Source organism: Pogona vitticeps, chromosome 1 (assembly GCF_051106095.1).
Source record: "Pogona vitticeps strain Pit_001003342236 chromosome 1, PviZW2.1, whole genome shotgun sequence".
Taxonomy (NCBI): domain Eukaryota; kingdom Metazoa; phylum Chordata; class Lepidosauria; order Squamata; family Agamidae; genus Pogona; species Pogona vitticeps.
Genome location: NC_135783.1, coordinates 342,002,466 through 342,018,521, shown reverse-complemented (window position 1 = coordinate 342,018,521; position 16,056 = coordinate 342,002,466). Strand labels below are relative to the sequence as shown.

Sequence of the window (16,056 nt, the reverse complement as noted above, 5' to 3'; positions counted from 1 at the left end):
CAGTAATTAGTTGATGTTGTTTTTTGCTTTAATTTCAAAAAACAGATAACAGTATACCAGTATTTTAATTTAAAATATTTGAAGGTCGCCACACTATGTAAAAACAATTGCTAGTATCCTGTTTTCTTCTGCTTGAAATTACAGAAGGCACAAACTGCTTCCTAGATAACAATAGGGATTTCCACTTATTCCAGAGGATGCTGGATTTTGCCAATATGTAATAAGCAAAAACAAGTGAATACTGTATAAGAAAAATGTGTGCAATATATGTTTGCAATGTATATGTAAAACTCATAAAGGATTTCAACATATTCGCGAAGGCTTTCCCGGCCGGGATCTATTGGTTGTTGTGGGTTTTTCGGGCTCTTTGGACGTGTTCTGAAGGTTGTTCTTCCTTTCGCCAGTCTCTGTGGCCGGCATCTTCAGAGGACAGCACTCTATGCTCTGGTGTAGTTGGCTTGGAAGTGCAGTATTTATGGCTGTGAGATAGGCTTTTGTCTTTTTCTGTAGATGGGTGATCACGATTTCAAAATAGATATTGTTTCTAAAAAATCATTTTATATCATTGGCTCTAAAAAGATGGCATTACTGACTGGGAGAGATTGCTGGAAATTAAAGTTTCTGCTTCCGTCAATTCACATGCAGTGAGACTGCTTGTGCTTGAAATGTGAAAGCCTAGGAACAATGAGAAGCTGTAATCTGATGCTGCTGCCCTTACAAAGGTGTAATGTATGTAACTGAATTTGGGCCATTAAATAGTGTTCCTTATGCAAAATTAATTTTACAAAGTACATGAAATTCCTAACTCCAAACATAATATTGTTTATTCTGTGAAAACCAAATTTACACCATCACAGTAATTTATGGAATAATAATTCATTACATAGAATTTATTCAGTATTCTCCATATTTACCTAAATGCTCAATCTGGGTTATTTTAATAAAGCAACAGCAGCACAAGAAAAACGCAGCTGTGTAGTTCTCTGACTGTGAAAAATCTCCATACTTAAGCCTCTTAAATAACAACACTTAGGTTCTAACCGAATAAAATGTCCGATACTCTACAATAAATTATAGATTCCAGATTAGCATAATATGAGCAATGTGACTCCAAATAAAAAATTATTATGTTCCTTTCAAATAAAGGTTGGCAACTGTGGCTTTTGGAATAATTTCTTACCATTGGCAGCATGGTGGGGACTGATGGGAGCTATAGAAGAAAGACATTTGGGGGCCATAGTTGTCAAATCCCGCTGTAAAGTCATATATTGTTTTGTATTACAAATAAAGTGGTGCCTCGCTTAACAACATTAATTCGTTCCAGCGAAATCGCTGTAGAACAAAAACGTCATAAAATGAAAATAAGAAACCCATTGAAATGCATTAAAACCCGGTTAATGCATTCCAATGGGCTAAAAACTCACCGTCCAGCGAAGATCCTCCATACGGCGACCATTTTTGGTGCCTGTATAGCGAGGAATCTGTCCCTAAGCACAGCAGGGAACCATTTTGAGCACCCAGTGGCCATTTTGAAAACCCGACGATCAGCTGTTTTGATCATTGTAATGCGAAGAATCGGTTCCCAAAACAGGGAACCGATCATCGCGCAGCAAAAATCCCCCATTTAAAACATCATTTTGCAATTACAATTGCGATCGTAAAAACATTGTCGTGAAGCGGATTCGTCGTAATATGGGGTTAATCGTTAAGCGGGGCACAACTGTAATTTTAATGAACAGTTATCAGTTTCAGATAGTGCTTCTCAACGATGAATCCCCAGATGTTCCTGGACTAAAACTCCCAGAAGCCTTCATCACTAGCTGTGTCGGCCAGGATTTCTGGAAGTTGTAGAACATTTGAGGACTCAAGGTTGGGAATCACTGGTTTAAGACATCTGCAGACACCACTGTTTTCTCTGTGAACAGGAGCAGCACACACCTTGACTCTGGTTTCTGGTTCCTTTTTGCCTACATTCCTGCTAGCCCAGCTCCCTATGAATGCAGGAAATCTTCACACACTACTATTCTCATCAGACCCAGTTCAGACACAAATGTAAATCACAGCTGCAGCAACAGTTAGATTTAAAACAAAATGTTACGTTTCAACCGGTTCATATAAACCTCTAGTCTGGGCTCCACACAGAGCTATCCAGGGTGCTGCCTGGATTTTTAAGCAATTTGCCTAGCTTTTGACAAGTTCCTTACTTTTGGTGTAACCTGTGATTCCCCGAGTGGTGGTCTGTGGAGTCACACTATTGGGAATGTGTCTGTGTAGAACAAGACTTCAGCACCTTCCGGAGATGAAGTCTCTCCCTCTACTATTTTAGCAAAATCCCTACCCACCTTTTCCACCGCACATAAATAGTGCACCCTAGCAATCCACCAGAAAAGGGTAGACACTGTGGGAAGGGTGATGGAACATGTAGCTTCACAGATGACCACTTAAAGAACCACAGTTACATCAAAGGTAACTTATCATTCTTCTTTGTGGTCTCTCTAGATCACGCTATTTGGAAAATAAAAGCTGATGAACCGGAGGTAGGAGTGTCACCGCAATAAAAACAAAATAAAGGCCCAACCTGCCAAATCTGGCATCTTGACAAGAAGTCAGGCCCAGAGGGTCATGCCTGATAAACTTGAAGGCTGCAACAGAGCATCAGAAGTAGAGGAAGATGCCATCAATTGTGGAGTCAGGAAATCTGTTGACTGTGTTTGTGTTTTTTGTAAGCAGCAGGCATATAGGTATTGAATAGTAGAGTCAAAGATCACAGGATCATAGAATAATTGAGTTGAATGGGGCCCATAAGGCCATCAAGTCCAACCCCCTGCAGGAATACAAATCAAAGCAGATCTGACAGAGGATTGTTCAATTTTTGCTTGAATGCCTCCTCTTCTGAGGTAATGGGTTCCATTGTCATATGGCTCTAGCAGTTAAGATGTTTTTCCCGATATTCAGCCTTAAATTGCCCATTGTTACGTGTCCTGTACTCTAGGATGATCGAGAACAGATCCTGCCCCTCCTCTGTATAACTATCTTCCAATTATTTGGAAAATGCTATGCTATATCTCCTCAGTCTTTTTTTCTCAAGGCTAATCCTGCCCAGTTCTTTCACTCTTTCCTCACAGGGCTTGGTTTCCAGCCACTTGATCATCCTTGTTGCCTCCTCTGAACTTGCTCCAGTTTGTTGGCATCCTTCTTAAAGTGTGGTGTCCAGAATGCTTAGGGAGGATAAGGGAGGTGGTATGGAGAGGCTGGTTTTGTGAACATAAAGTTCTTGCCAGTTGGGCAAAGCTGAAAGATAAGGACCTTTCTGAGGCAAAAAAAGGCAGTGAGTGTGACAATCTTTTTTGGGGGGGGGGAGTGCGATACTGCCACCACATGAAGGATACCTTAAAAAGAGAGTTTCAGAAGCCATATGGCAAGACCCGCTGCAGGGTAGAGAGAGAAAATACACTAGATAACTAAAGAACAAACTGAGAGAACAACCCAGGAGAAATAAAAGGAGAATATGAGGACAGAATAGAATAAGGAGGGAGAAAGGAAGGTGAACACATAAACACATGGTAGTGCAGCAAATATTATGGCCTGTGACCAGTCTGGCAAACAGAAAGGAACTGAAGGCAGTCTGCTAGGGGGTGCTATTCATGTGTGATGAAGGGGATGGGCAGGGGTCCAGGCAAAATGATAGAGGGAGGGAGCTCAGCTCTGGAAGATTCAGAAGACTGGCTCTGCACAGTTGCAAACTCAATAGTGCGATCCACAGAAACCATAAAGAAGAAACTGGAAACTAAATGTTCCATAACTTTACTTGTCTTTCCAGAACCCTAAACTTTTCCCTAGCATTTCTTTTGGTGCTGATATCCTGTCTGATCAAGACAAAGACCTGTGACAGACCACTTCCTTTCCTATCATGTTGATCCCAGATCAGCATGCAATTCCCCACTATCTCCAAAATAAGGAGCTATAGTTTAATGTCAGTTTTCTAACCAGAACAGTACAGTTTCAACATGGTTTTAAATCCTGGCAAGAAAAGTAACATTAAACCATAGTTCTCCATTTTGCACATAAAAGGAGAACCTTGTTTTGTGCACTATAATTTCCACGCATTTCAATTTCCAACTTTCATTTTATGTATTTTCCCACCAAGTGACCATTAAACTATAGTTATTTTAGCAGTTCCAGACAAAGCCAATTTCAGCTCCACATTTAGAAACATTAATAGCCTTAAATATAGCCAACAGTTATGCATGATTGCACTTTCATGTTTTCAAACACTGTAAGTCAAGAATAAGAACATTGAGAAAATTAAGGTTTTCCAGTCCAGGGGAAAAGCAGTTATAACCATGCATCTTTCTATATTGGATTCAGCTGGAAACATAAAGCTTCCTCCCCTTCGCCATTTTCTTGCTCTTGATTTCCCCCACTTTGCCCAGGATGCTGCTTTTTGCTCCACAATATTGAGTGAACTGCAAGAGTGGGTAAGATTAAAAAGCAGAAAAGGTCAAGTGGTTGATGTGGATGGGCAATCTTCCCTACTACCAGAGCCTCACTCTGATTCTGAAAAAAAATTACATTTGATTGCTTTTACCTGTGTAGGAAAAAGGTAAGAGTTTATAATGGAACTCATAACATCATGATTATTTTAGTCTTAAACACGGGTTCTACACATTGCTTCTGGATTTGTAGCTGCTTAAGCATGAAGAAATGTTACCTTTATATTACATTATATTTGGATGTTATTGTAGGTATGAACCCTTAGATAAAAGTGTTCCTTTTGTCTTACAAAAGATGTACTTTCAAAATCACATTTACACAAATTGATCAGGATGGTTAAAAAGTGTCTGAAGAGTAAATATTTCCCACTCATTCTGTATACAGAATTCAGAATGCAAACGTAGTTTGCGAGGACCAGTCAGAAAAACAAAACAAGCTATTGTGCTAAGGACTGATGTAAACTCTTGTTAAAATAAACATATTTTCTTTTTCAGGATGCACTAATTCTAAATGTAGGATCAGTGTCTCTTCTAGGGAAGCTTTTACTCTTCTTCTAAGTAAAACAAGAAAACAATGTGATGTTCTGTACGGAACAACCATATCCCTTCAAGAGTCAGTGTGGTGCAGTGGATAGAGTGCTGGACTAAGATCTGGATTTGAATCCCCACTAGCGCATTTTTTAAAAAAAACACTCCTTAAATATCTCACAGTATTTAAAAATGTTATTAAGAGTGCCGGTATGTCACCTGCAACTTGATGGCACACAAAACAAATGGAATCCCTCTTTCCATTTTTATCAATATAGATTAGCATCCCTACCTTACCTAACAATGAAAAGGAAGGGCAAAACATTCTTTTAATCTTTTCTTTCAGTGGGATTGCAAGTATGGCAGGATGCGAACAGTTATTTACAGGTAACTTCAAAGTACACCTGGAATGCCTAGCATTTAGTAGTTAGAAAGGAAAAATTTGGCAGGTGCAGCTTTCCACATCCCTCCCATGATAAGCTGTGCCTATCCACATTCCTGCTTCTCCCCAGTTACCTATTAACTGGTAGAGGAGCCTTGCTCTCTTCTGCAAGGTGTCCTCACAATAACAGAAGGTTGGAAAACCCACATCATACGCGTCTGCCAGCAGGGGCAGGTAGCCAGATCCAGGTAGCCAGATCCGTAGATCCCTTCCAGAAGTCTCCCTATATTCGGATCACTGGTGCTTCTCACTCAGAATGGTTTTGCACTAACTGGCAGCCAAGCTGCTCCCAAGTTTTCAGGAAAGGGTTTTAACCTGGATATTATTTTATTTTTTATTTTATTATTATTATTATTTTGCATGCCACCCAGGAGCATCCCCTCTGAGCAAGGCAGCCTCTTTCCCTGTGACTGTTTCAGCCACCAGCCTCTCAGGCTGAAACTAGGCTGCTGGGTGCCATCTGCTTCCTACAATACAAGGAGGAAAAGGCGTCCCCTTCTGGATTTCTGCCCGGGGCTGGAGCGAGCACGTGTGAATGCGTCCGTACCCGGCGGGAGGAAACTTTTTGAAAATTTCCTCCCGGCGCTGTCCTTTCCCCGACCCGCCAAGGGTGTCCTCCCTGCTGAGCTCTCCCACTCACCCTCAGACTGAGGCACCATCCCAATGGTCCCTCCGGTGTTGATCACCAGCACTCGGACTTGGGCCACGGTTCCGCAAACAACCCCCATCTCCACGGCCGGAGCGGGCTGGGTGGACCGCAGGGCTCGGCTCAGCAGGCTGCTGCCGCGGTTGTTCTTCGTTTGCTTGGCGGATTCTGCCATGACGGCTCCCAGACCAGTGTACTCGCAAACAGTAACTCGACCACGTCTGGATGGAAACTACCGGAGTCGGACAACGTGGGAATCCATATACCGGCTGTTAGCGCCGCCCCTTCCCGGAATAGCGGGCTCTCATTGGCTGCCGTCTAGACCGGCCTCCCACGGAGGGGGCGAAGAGGGACTGAGCGCGGTCCTCTTCGTCCTCTAGGCAGGTTGTTTTAGTCGCCCTGAGGCGACGGGATAGGATGTGCCCTGGTCTGCTCCGCTGGGAAAGGCCAGCGGCTTCAACACCTCCTCTCTTGAGGGGTCTTATGTGTACTTTATCCGTCCGCCATCCTGCGTGGCAAAAAGGAAACTAAGTGAAAGTGACCTGTTCACATTTTCATCTCAGTCTCTTTCTGAGGGCACGTTTCCGCTCCTTTTCTAAAAGGCGCCTGACAGAAAAGGCTGAGGGAAATGACAACAGATTAGCTGCTCATTCGCCTCTTTGTTCACTGGCAGGCAGAAGGTTTCACAGACTGGCAGGCAGGGAGGCAGAGGGAGAGAGAGAGAATTTGGTGGGAAAAAGGAGAAGAAACCTGCTTGGTGCAAAAATATTCACATTTTGAATAGTGCCCACCCAGATGAAGGCAATAACATCAAAAACCCCTCAGTTCAATTACTGCTATGAGACACCCTCCTCTAATCTGGGTTTGCCAGCAACTGGTATTCAAGAGTCCATCCTGCCTTCGAAGATGGGAGCCGTCAGATGGTCAAGACATAACTGCCTTTTAATTAGTAGACTTCTTCTCCCCCAGTTTCTCTAATGCCATGGTAAAACTGATGCTTTAAGAAAGGGGCAGAAGTGTATGAAGAAAGTTGTCCAGACATTTTTATTAATGACAATTCTTTAAAAAGCAAAACAACGAACAAACCCAAACCCAGGACCCTTTTTAAAGATGAATGACAGATTGGTGGTCATAGATTTTACCACGAATTTTCAGCTCCTTCTTGTTAGGTTGTAAGAAAATATTTACCACAGCTTCAGTCCAAAAAGAGGATGGGGAAATGCCGCCACTCCCTTTCTCTGAAATAGATGCCTCACTATGCCTAATGGTAGTGTCAGTCCTGTGAGGTGGAATTTTTAAACTTTCCCACAGAGTGATGATGTTTGTTGCTATGTTAATAATTTTTTTCTATGAAATGATGTTGATGTTTATTCCTCACCAATTAAAGCATTTTGTGAAACACATGGACCTTCCTCTAAGGAGACAGTAACCTTGCAAACATGGCATCATGCTAAAATTAGCACAGACAGAAAATTGCTTCTATCAAACTCAATAATGTATTTGGTATTCTGAAGGGCTCTGCAAGTGATTTTAAAATTCAAGGTCATTTAATAATATTTCCATCACTGTTTTTCTAATGTTTTTTTTGTTATTTTGGGGGGAGACTTATGCACATCTGTTCAGCTGCTCCTGTTATTCTATCTTCCAAAATAAATAATATTTCTTCCCATCTTTTTATTCTGTTTCTTGATGCCTGTATGGAACATACACAGCTTAGCTTTCCCCCACATTATTACAATTACAGTTCCTGCACATATGCAACATTAACTCCACCAACTGTTCTGCCTTCCGTCTAATTTTTTCAAATGTTGTCTACATTGATCATTTGTACAATACTATCTTCTGAATTGTTCACTCAGACTATTTTCAAAAAAAGCCGACAAGCTTGACAACAAGACTTCTGTCCTGCACAATCAATATATTACTTTGTTTTCAACTGTTTTTAGTATTTATGTCTTTAATTTGAGGTCAACTTAATCTTTCTTTACCTTATCACTTACTTTCTATGTCTTTCACCTAATGGGCTAGCTTTTTCCAATGTCCTTCATACAAATACACATATAATAATAATAATAATAATAATAATAATAATAATAATAATAATAATAATAATTTATTGTCATTGTAAGTATATACACATACAACGAAATTCACAGACACCCAGAGACCAGACACATGCACACACATAAAATTCCCAAACACTCCCCACCCACTAAAAGTCCCCCACTAAAAATACAAACATCTACACCGCAGGCCAAGTTACACAGTCCAACTAATTATTCACTACTGGTGGTCTTTAAGCTCATTATTAATTGCAATTATAGCTCTGGGATAAAAACTATTGAGAAAACGTGTGGTCCGAGTCTTAATTGTTCTATATCTTCTGCCAGATGGTAACAGTTCAAAAAAGTTATAAGCAGGATGGGAAGAGTCTCTCAGGATGCTATGTGATTTCCTTAGACAGCGGGATGTGAAGATGTCATCCAGGGTTGGTAGCTGGAGCCCGATGATATTCTGGGCAATTTTAATGGTTCTCTGTAGAGCTTTTTTGTCCGCTACAGAGCTACTCCCAAACCATGCCAGAATGCCATAGGTTAGGACACTCTCAATGGTGCTACAATAGTATGACAGAAGCAAATGCTGAGATAAATTTAACTTGCCGAGCATTCTCAGGAAATACAGCCTCTTCTGTGCCTTCTTCATTAGCATGTTGGCATTTATAGTCCATGAGAGGTCCTCTGAGATGTAAGTACCCAGAAATTTAAAACTACCAACTCTCTCCACTTCCTCACCGTTTATGTACAGTGGTAAATGTACATATCTCTTCCTCCTAAAATCAATTATGAGTTCTTTAGTTTTTTTGATGTTAAGTGTGAGATGATTTTCTTTACACCAAAGTATCAACCTTTGTACTTCCTTTCTATAAGCAGACTCATTGTTCTTATTTATGAGCCCCACCACTGTCGTATCATCCGCAAATTTAATAATTGCATTGGTGTTATACAGTGGGGTGCAATCATGTGTGTACAGGGAATAGAGGAAGGGACTTAGCACGCAGCCCTGGGGAGCTCCTGTACTTAGTACCAGGGTAGAAGAATGGTGAGATCCCATATACTGTATTGCCTTCTCTTTCTCTTTATTGGTTTTTTTTACTTATCTTTTAAATTGGCACAGACACTCTTCTGCATTTCAACAACGTATTTAGAAAACAAATCTAAATTTTAAAGATACTTTTCTGTTGGTTCCATTAAATGTGCTTTAAATTGGGTTGCAGGCTGCATAAATACTGTGTTCTTAGTTCTATGGGACTATTTTGCAAACGAACACTGAAAGAACAATAAATCCATCCTCCAGCAATAATTTGCTATTTTTCTAATGTCTATATTTATTATTTGGATGATACAAACTTATCAGATATCTGTTCACTCAGACTACTTTCAAACCTGAAGGATGTTTGCAGATAAACTCTTTGGGAACACAAAGTCTGACTCTGTGTGTGTGTGTGTGTGTGTGTGTTTTGTTTTGTTTGTTATGTGTTGTCATGTTGCTCCTATCTATGGTAACCCAATGAACAAGTGACCTCCAAAATGTCCCGTCATTAACAACCCTGCACAGCTCTTGCATAATCAAGGTGGTGACTTTCTTTATGGAGTCAATCTAACTCATAATTTTCCTGCTACCTTCAACTTTTCCTAGGATTATTGTCTTGTTTTTTCATGATGTGCTTCAAGTATGACAGCCTCAGTTTTGTGATTTTTGCTTCAAGAGATAGTTCAAGTTTTTAATCTAAGACTCACTTATTCATGTTTCTGGCAGTCCAGAGTATCCACTAAGCTCTTTTCCAGCACCATATTTCAAACAAATTATTTTCCTGTCAACTTTCTTCACTATCTAGCTTTCACATGCATGCATACATACAAAATAACCTGAAATACAAGAGCATGAATGACCTTGTCCTCCAATGAGGACAATAAGATGTATCCAATGATACATCCTTATATTTGATTATCTTTTCTAATTCCTTTATGGCTGCCCTTCCAAATCTCAGAATTCTTCTGAGTTCATGGCTGCAGTCGTCAATTAGATTGATGATTCAACTGAGTTATGGATTGCTTAGTGAGCCAGGTAGTAGTAGTAGTAGTAGTAATATTTGTTGTTGTTGTCGTCATAGTGCTAGTGCTATTTGGTATAGTGCTGTATTAGATAGCAGGATTTTTTTAAAGCAGGTAGAGCGTTCACACATGAAGAAATGGTTCCAATGAAATTATTCCACATCTGTCCCCAAATAAACAAATGTCTGGCTGAAAAGCAGAGAAATCCAATCCCCTGCTATAGTGCTCCACACATGCATATACCTTGTGTATACATTAAAATTTAAGTTTGTTTTTTTTTAAAATCAAACTCGGTACAACTGCGGATTTTATTTCAGGAGGATGAAGCCTCAAGTCATCACCACTTTTAAAAGAGACCTTCAATACACACAGTTTTGTCTTCCTCATTCATCTACCTGAAGAGTGCAGAATTAAGGAGCAACCTCTAAGGCACTGATGGAATATTTTAACCATTTAACCATATTGACAAAAGACTCTCTCTTCCCAAGAAATGAATGCTACACAGCTGAAGGACCTCCAATCTTCAGAAAACAATTAATGGAGGAGGGAGAAAGTACTTTGAACTACAGTATACAGATTTTGAGCTAATAAATATAGGGGAGTTTCCTAGATACTTAGAAGTAGCAGCATTACTGAGCACAGTAGATTTTGGACCTACAGAGTTCTGTTTTAAAGACACATCTGCAACTTAATCATAAGAAAGTTACTTAAAATTAAGCCCCACTGCCTTTTGCCTGCTGCTTTGCCAGAGTGTTGATAGTTGAAGCCATTATGACAGAATACTCTCTCTGGCCTTCCAATCTCTCCATGTTTACTCCAAAGTAAGTGCTCCAGAATTCAGTAGTGCTTCCTTCCTGATTTTGGGCTTGTTCTGCTGCTGGAGCCTTGCATCTTTGTACTCCAGAGTCCCACAGAATTCTGTTGGGATTCCACATGAGTAAACAACCCTCAGATATTCCTCACAATTTGGCTACAGTAACTTATGGTTTCAGGCTCCTGAACCTTAGGCTCTTGGGGAGAGGGCAAGATCTCCTGGCTTAGAAGCAAGGGAGAAAGTTGCTATATTGATTTGTTTTCCTCCCAAGAATAAGCAGGCTGTGTACATCTGCAAATATTTTCCAGTCTCTTGGGGAAAGAGGGCACAGGAATGTGAGCAACTGAAATGTAGATTAATAATTCCTCCAAGAAGGAAGGAAAGAAGGAAGGAAGAATCTGCTTGGAACCCTGCTGAAAAACCAGCTATTTGTGTTAATTAGAAACTGATCATTTAGCGCAGGTTTGGATTTCCCAGAGAAAACTTTCCTAAGTAGTATTTCTTCCACCTTGGAAGGTGGAGTACAAGGTCACAGATACTACTGTTTGTGTGCCTTCTAGGTCTTCTCACATCAGCAATCCCAGTTAATAAATACCATTTACTTTCTACTTTTGCAGTGCCTTTATTTACATGTTTTGTCAACAGCAGAGGGCAGCAAAACTAAGAAGCTTGTAGAAAGTTATTGTGAAGAAAATATTCTAGTTAGAAAGTCTAATCTATGATTAGAATTAACATTTATGCAGTTTAGAAGTATCCAGGAAATTACTTATAATAAATCTTTTCTCCAATATTGAATGTATAACTGAGTTACGTTATGTTATGATTATATATTAACAAGGTAAAGGTAAAGGTTCCCCTTGACATTTAGTCCAGCCGTGTCCGACTCTAGGGCACAGTGCTCATCCCTGTCTCCAAGCCATAGAGCCAGCGTTTGTCCGTAGACAGTTTCTGTGGTCATGTGGCCAGCGCGACTAGACACGGAACACTGTTACCTTCCCACCGTGATGGCATCTATTTACTCGCATTTACATGCTTTCAAACTGCTAGGTTGACATTAGCTGGGACAAGCAACAGGAGCTCACTACGTCACATGGATTCGATCTTACAACTGCTGATCTTCTGACCTTGCAGCAGAGGCTTCTGCGGTTTAACCCACAGCGCCACCACATCCCCTAACAAGACAAAACTTCATTCCTATTACTCTGTAGCTGTGATTTACCTTTAAATTTACTTTTACAGTTTTGGGACATGCTCATAGTCTTAACCAATCCAAATAAAAGTATATCTGACAGATGGTCGTTTAATATTCTTTTGAGTGCCTCCAGCGTTGGAGCACTCACCACTTCCCAAGGGAATTGATTCTGTCGTTGTGCTGTTCTAACAGTTAGGAATAGGGATAGGCACATAGCGCTTTATAGTGTTTCATCCCAATTCATATGTGTGGTGCCATATATTCCCTCCCCTTCCCTTCCAGCTGGCTGCTCCACTCACAAGCCTTGGGATGCCACCCAGGTAATCTTTCTTTGCTAGCTGTCCAGTACAGCAGGATTACAGGATCCCTGCCTCCTCTGGCAGTCAACCACAAGGAGGCAAGGACAGGGATTCTCTTTGAACAGCCAGTGATTGGTCAGCTGCCAGAGAAGGCAGGAAAGGGAAGTCCAGGCTCCTGCCTGGACTGAACAGCCAGCAATTGAGGACTATCCGGGAGGCACACCAAGGTTTGTGAATGAGGCAGCCAGCCAGAGGGAGGGGGAAGGAACATACAGTACCACACTTTTAATTGGGATAAAGTGCTACAAAGCACTTCATACCCATCCAGTTAGGAAGTTTTTCCTGATATTCCACTGAAATCTAGCTTACTGCAACTTGAGCCCATTATTACGTGTCCTGTACTCGAGGATGATCAAGGAAAGATCCTGACCCTCCAATGTATGACAATCTTTCAAGTATCTGAAAAGTGCTACCATATCTCCCGTCAGTTTCTTTCCTCAAGACTTAAATGTGTAGTTAAACACATATAGTTTACTCTGATAATGACACTGTCATCAAGATAAGGAACAATTAAATTGGATAGTAAAAGAACTGATAAATTTATATCTGCATCAAGATTAATTATAGCTAAAAATTGAAAACTAAAGCATGAATTTTAGTTAAATGAATGGTATCAAGAAACAGGGAATATTGCTATTAATGATAAACTAACTTGTGACATTAATTTTTAAAAGGGATTGACAATTAAAATATCTTTAGAGATATTTGTGGAGCTTTTATTGATTATGTATTAATTAAAGGGAAGGGTATCAAAAGAATTAATGCAGTTTTGGTTAGGAAATGGGCATCATAAATGAAACAAAGGTAACATATCTTCAAAGGGTCCTAGTGGAAGGGGGGCACATTGTATATGTATGTATATATTATGCTTTTTATTTGTTAGTTTTGTAATTTTTGTGTATTTTAGAGTCATTAAAATATTTTTTAAAAATATAAATAAAACTTAAACATTTAGCTGTCTAAGGGAACTCTGATTCAAGTATCAATTGAGGTATCTCAATTTCAATGTGGATTACAACGCTGTGCTTTTAACTTCTCTACTTAATTTTGTACACTACTTTAGATGCATGGTAATGAATGGTGGCACATAAATAATGTAAATAAATAATATAAATAAATATATAGTATTAATTACCACTATTAAATAGTACTACTATTTAAGTAGTATTACAATATAGAAGATAAAACATTTCCCTTAAATTTCAAGGACAAAGCTTAAGTAATTGTGGTGGTGGTGGTTGTAGGTTTTTCGGGCTCTTTGGCCGTGTTCTGAGGGTTTTTCTTCCCAATGTTTCGCCAGTCTCTGTGGCCGGCATCTTCAGAGGACAGGAGTCAGAACTATGTCTGTGCTCTGGATAGAAGATGCTGGCCCCAGAGACTGGTGAAACATTAAGGAGAAAAACCCTCAGAACACGGCCAAAGAGCCCAGAAAATCCAATAACCATCAGGTCCCAGCCATGAAAGCCTTCGAGAATGCAATTGTGGTCCTGGAAAAACCGCAGATTATTATGTGTTAAGATTCCACTTCCACTTTTGATTTTCTACTTCCACATAAATTCACAGAAAAGGCTGGAAATGAGCCAAGAACACACTGACAGTAAAATGTTTCTCTCTCTATTTGTGGTAAAATATACCACAAATAGAAATAATTTTACAGCAGTGGTTTACAATCTTGGGTCAGGTGTTCTTGGACTTAAAATTCCCAGAAGCCTTCACCACTACCTGTGCTAGCCAGGATTTCTGGGTGTTGTAGACCTAGAATATCTAGGGACTCAAGGTTGGGAACCAATGCTCTACAGATTTAGAAACAACAAAATGTAATCCCTCTCATTTTAAAACCTTTCCTAAAGAGTCTGTCACTAATGAAAAACTTATCTGAAGAAAAAAATCTTCACCTGATTGTGGAAGGACAGAAACCATGGGGCTAGCCTAGCTTCCTGTGGGAGGGAGTTCCAGAGACTGGGAAACAGCAAGAGAGAAGGCCCTCTCTCTCGTCCCCACCAAATGCACCTGTGGGGGTAGTGAGGCTGAGAGAAAGGTCCCCCCTGATGATCGTAATGCCAGGGCAGGCCCATATGCCCCATGTTTATGTAGAACAGGACGACCATACTTCAGAAATCACTAGGGCATTAGGCTCCAGCTTATTTGAAGTACTGACAAGCACGCACCTCTGTCAGGATTGTGCTACACACAAAACATACAGTGGAATTGTGAATCTTAATTGCTGCCAATAGTTACAAAATGCAACAGTTTTTTTTCATTGTAAACTCAATAAATATGTACGAAATATGAAGAAATATGAGTTCAACCAACTCACTTTTTCTTTTGCCACTTCCTCTTTTGATTTTCTACTTCCACATAACTTCACAGAAAAGGCTGGAAACGAGCCAAGAACACAATGACAGTAAAATGTTTTTATTTGTGGTAAAATATACTACAAATAGAAATAGTTTTACCGCAGTAGTTTCTGACCTTGGGTCAGATGTGTTCTTGGACTTAAAACTCCCAGAAGCCTTCACCACTCACTGTGCTAGCCAGGATTTCTGGGTGTAGCAGAAACAAGAACATCTAGGGACCCAAAGTTGCAAACCAATGCTCTACAGAAATGCTGAGCTATCTTTATTCAGTACAATAACAAAACAAAATTTGAACTGCAGATGGTTGTTGTGGGTTTTTTGAGCTCTTTGGCCGTGTTCTGAATGTTGTTCTTCCTGACGTTTCACCAGCCTCTGCAGACTTACTGCAGACTTAGTACTACATTTTCTAGTTTAACAATACACACAACGTAAATGTCATCAGTCCAAATGTCTTTCTATGGAAATCGGTTCAAAATGTTCTTTTTGAAGAATCTGCAAAAAGGAAGTCATAAAAACAATTGTTAGATTTTACTGCAACAATAGCCATCCTTTCTAACAGGAGTTTTTGCTCACCTGCCTTTATCCCTACATGCTCACTTGATATATATTAATATAATGAGGATCTCAGCTTTGTCAGATGTATGGGTGACACATAGCAGATTTATGTACTGTGTTTGAACAAAGCAGGTAGAACTGCCTCTGAAGGGGAAACCATTACTTCGACAAGTAGAGAAATCCAAATTAACTTTATTTTTACCAATCTTATTCTTCACACAAAAAGAAAGGGAAAACAAGACAAAGTAAAATGTTCTATAAAAGAGAGAAATGGTTCAGTTAGCATACAATGCCTTGTTTAGAAATCAAACATAATAGGTCAACCGTAATAAGGAATTTCACAGTGCAGTGGTTAAACTGCAGCAGTGCATCCCAAACCCAGCTCACAACTCAGGTTCAATTCCAGAAAGCCAGATTGAAGTTCACTCAGCCTTCCATCCTTCTGAGGTTGGTAAACTGAGTACTCAGCTCGCTTGGGTGGGGGACAATGTCAAGTCTGCATAATTAATTTATAAAGCACTCAGAGAATTCTTTAAGTGCTATGGGGTGGTATAGAAG

The 16,056-nt window shown here is 40.1% G+C and overlaps 2 protein-coding genes across 2 annotated transcripts in view; both read right to left on the bottom strand.

Moving 5' to 3' along the window:
• The window catches only part of LOC110083574 (60 kDa lysophospholipase), an 87,442-nt gene extending 81,073 nt beyond the window's left edge, over positions 1-6,369 (bottom strand). The window contains exon 1 of the mRNA XM_072986731.2: positions 6,104-6,369. Within this exon, the coding sequence (XP_072842832.1) occupies positions 6,104-6,284 (181 nt within the window). The 5' untranslated portion in view covers positions 6,285-6,369. The remainder of the gene's footprint in view (positions 1-6,103) is intronic.
• Positions 6,370-9,622: 3,253 nt separating this feature from the next.
• Positions 9,623-16,056, bottom strand: part of ASPG (asparaginase) — a 55,478-nt gene continuing 49,044 nt past the window's right edge. Inside the window, 1 exon segment of the mRNA XM_078383830.1 lies at positions 9,623-15,435. Coding sequence (XP_078239956.1) covers positions 15,413-15,435 — 23 coding nt within the window. The 3' untranslated portion in view covers positions 9,623-15,412.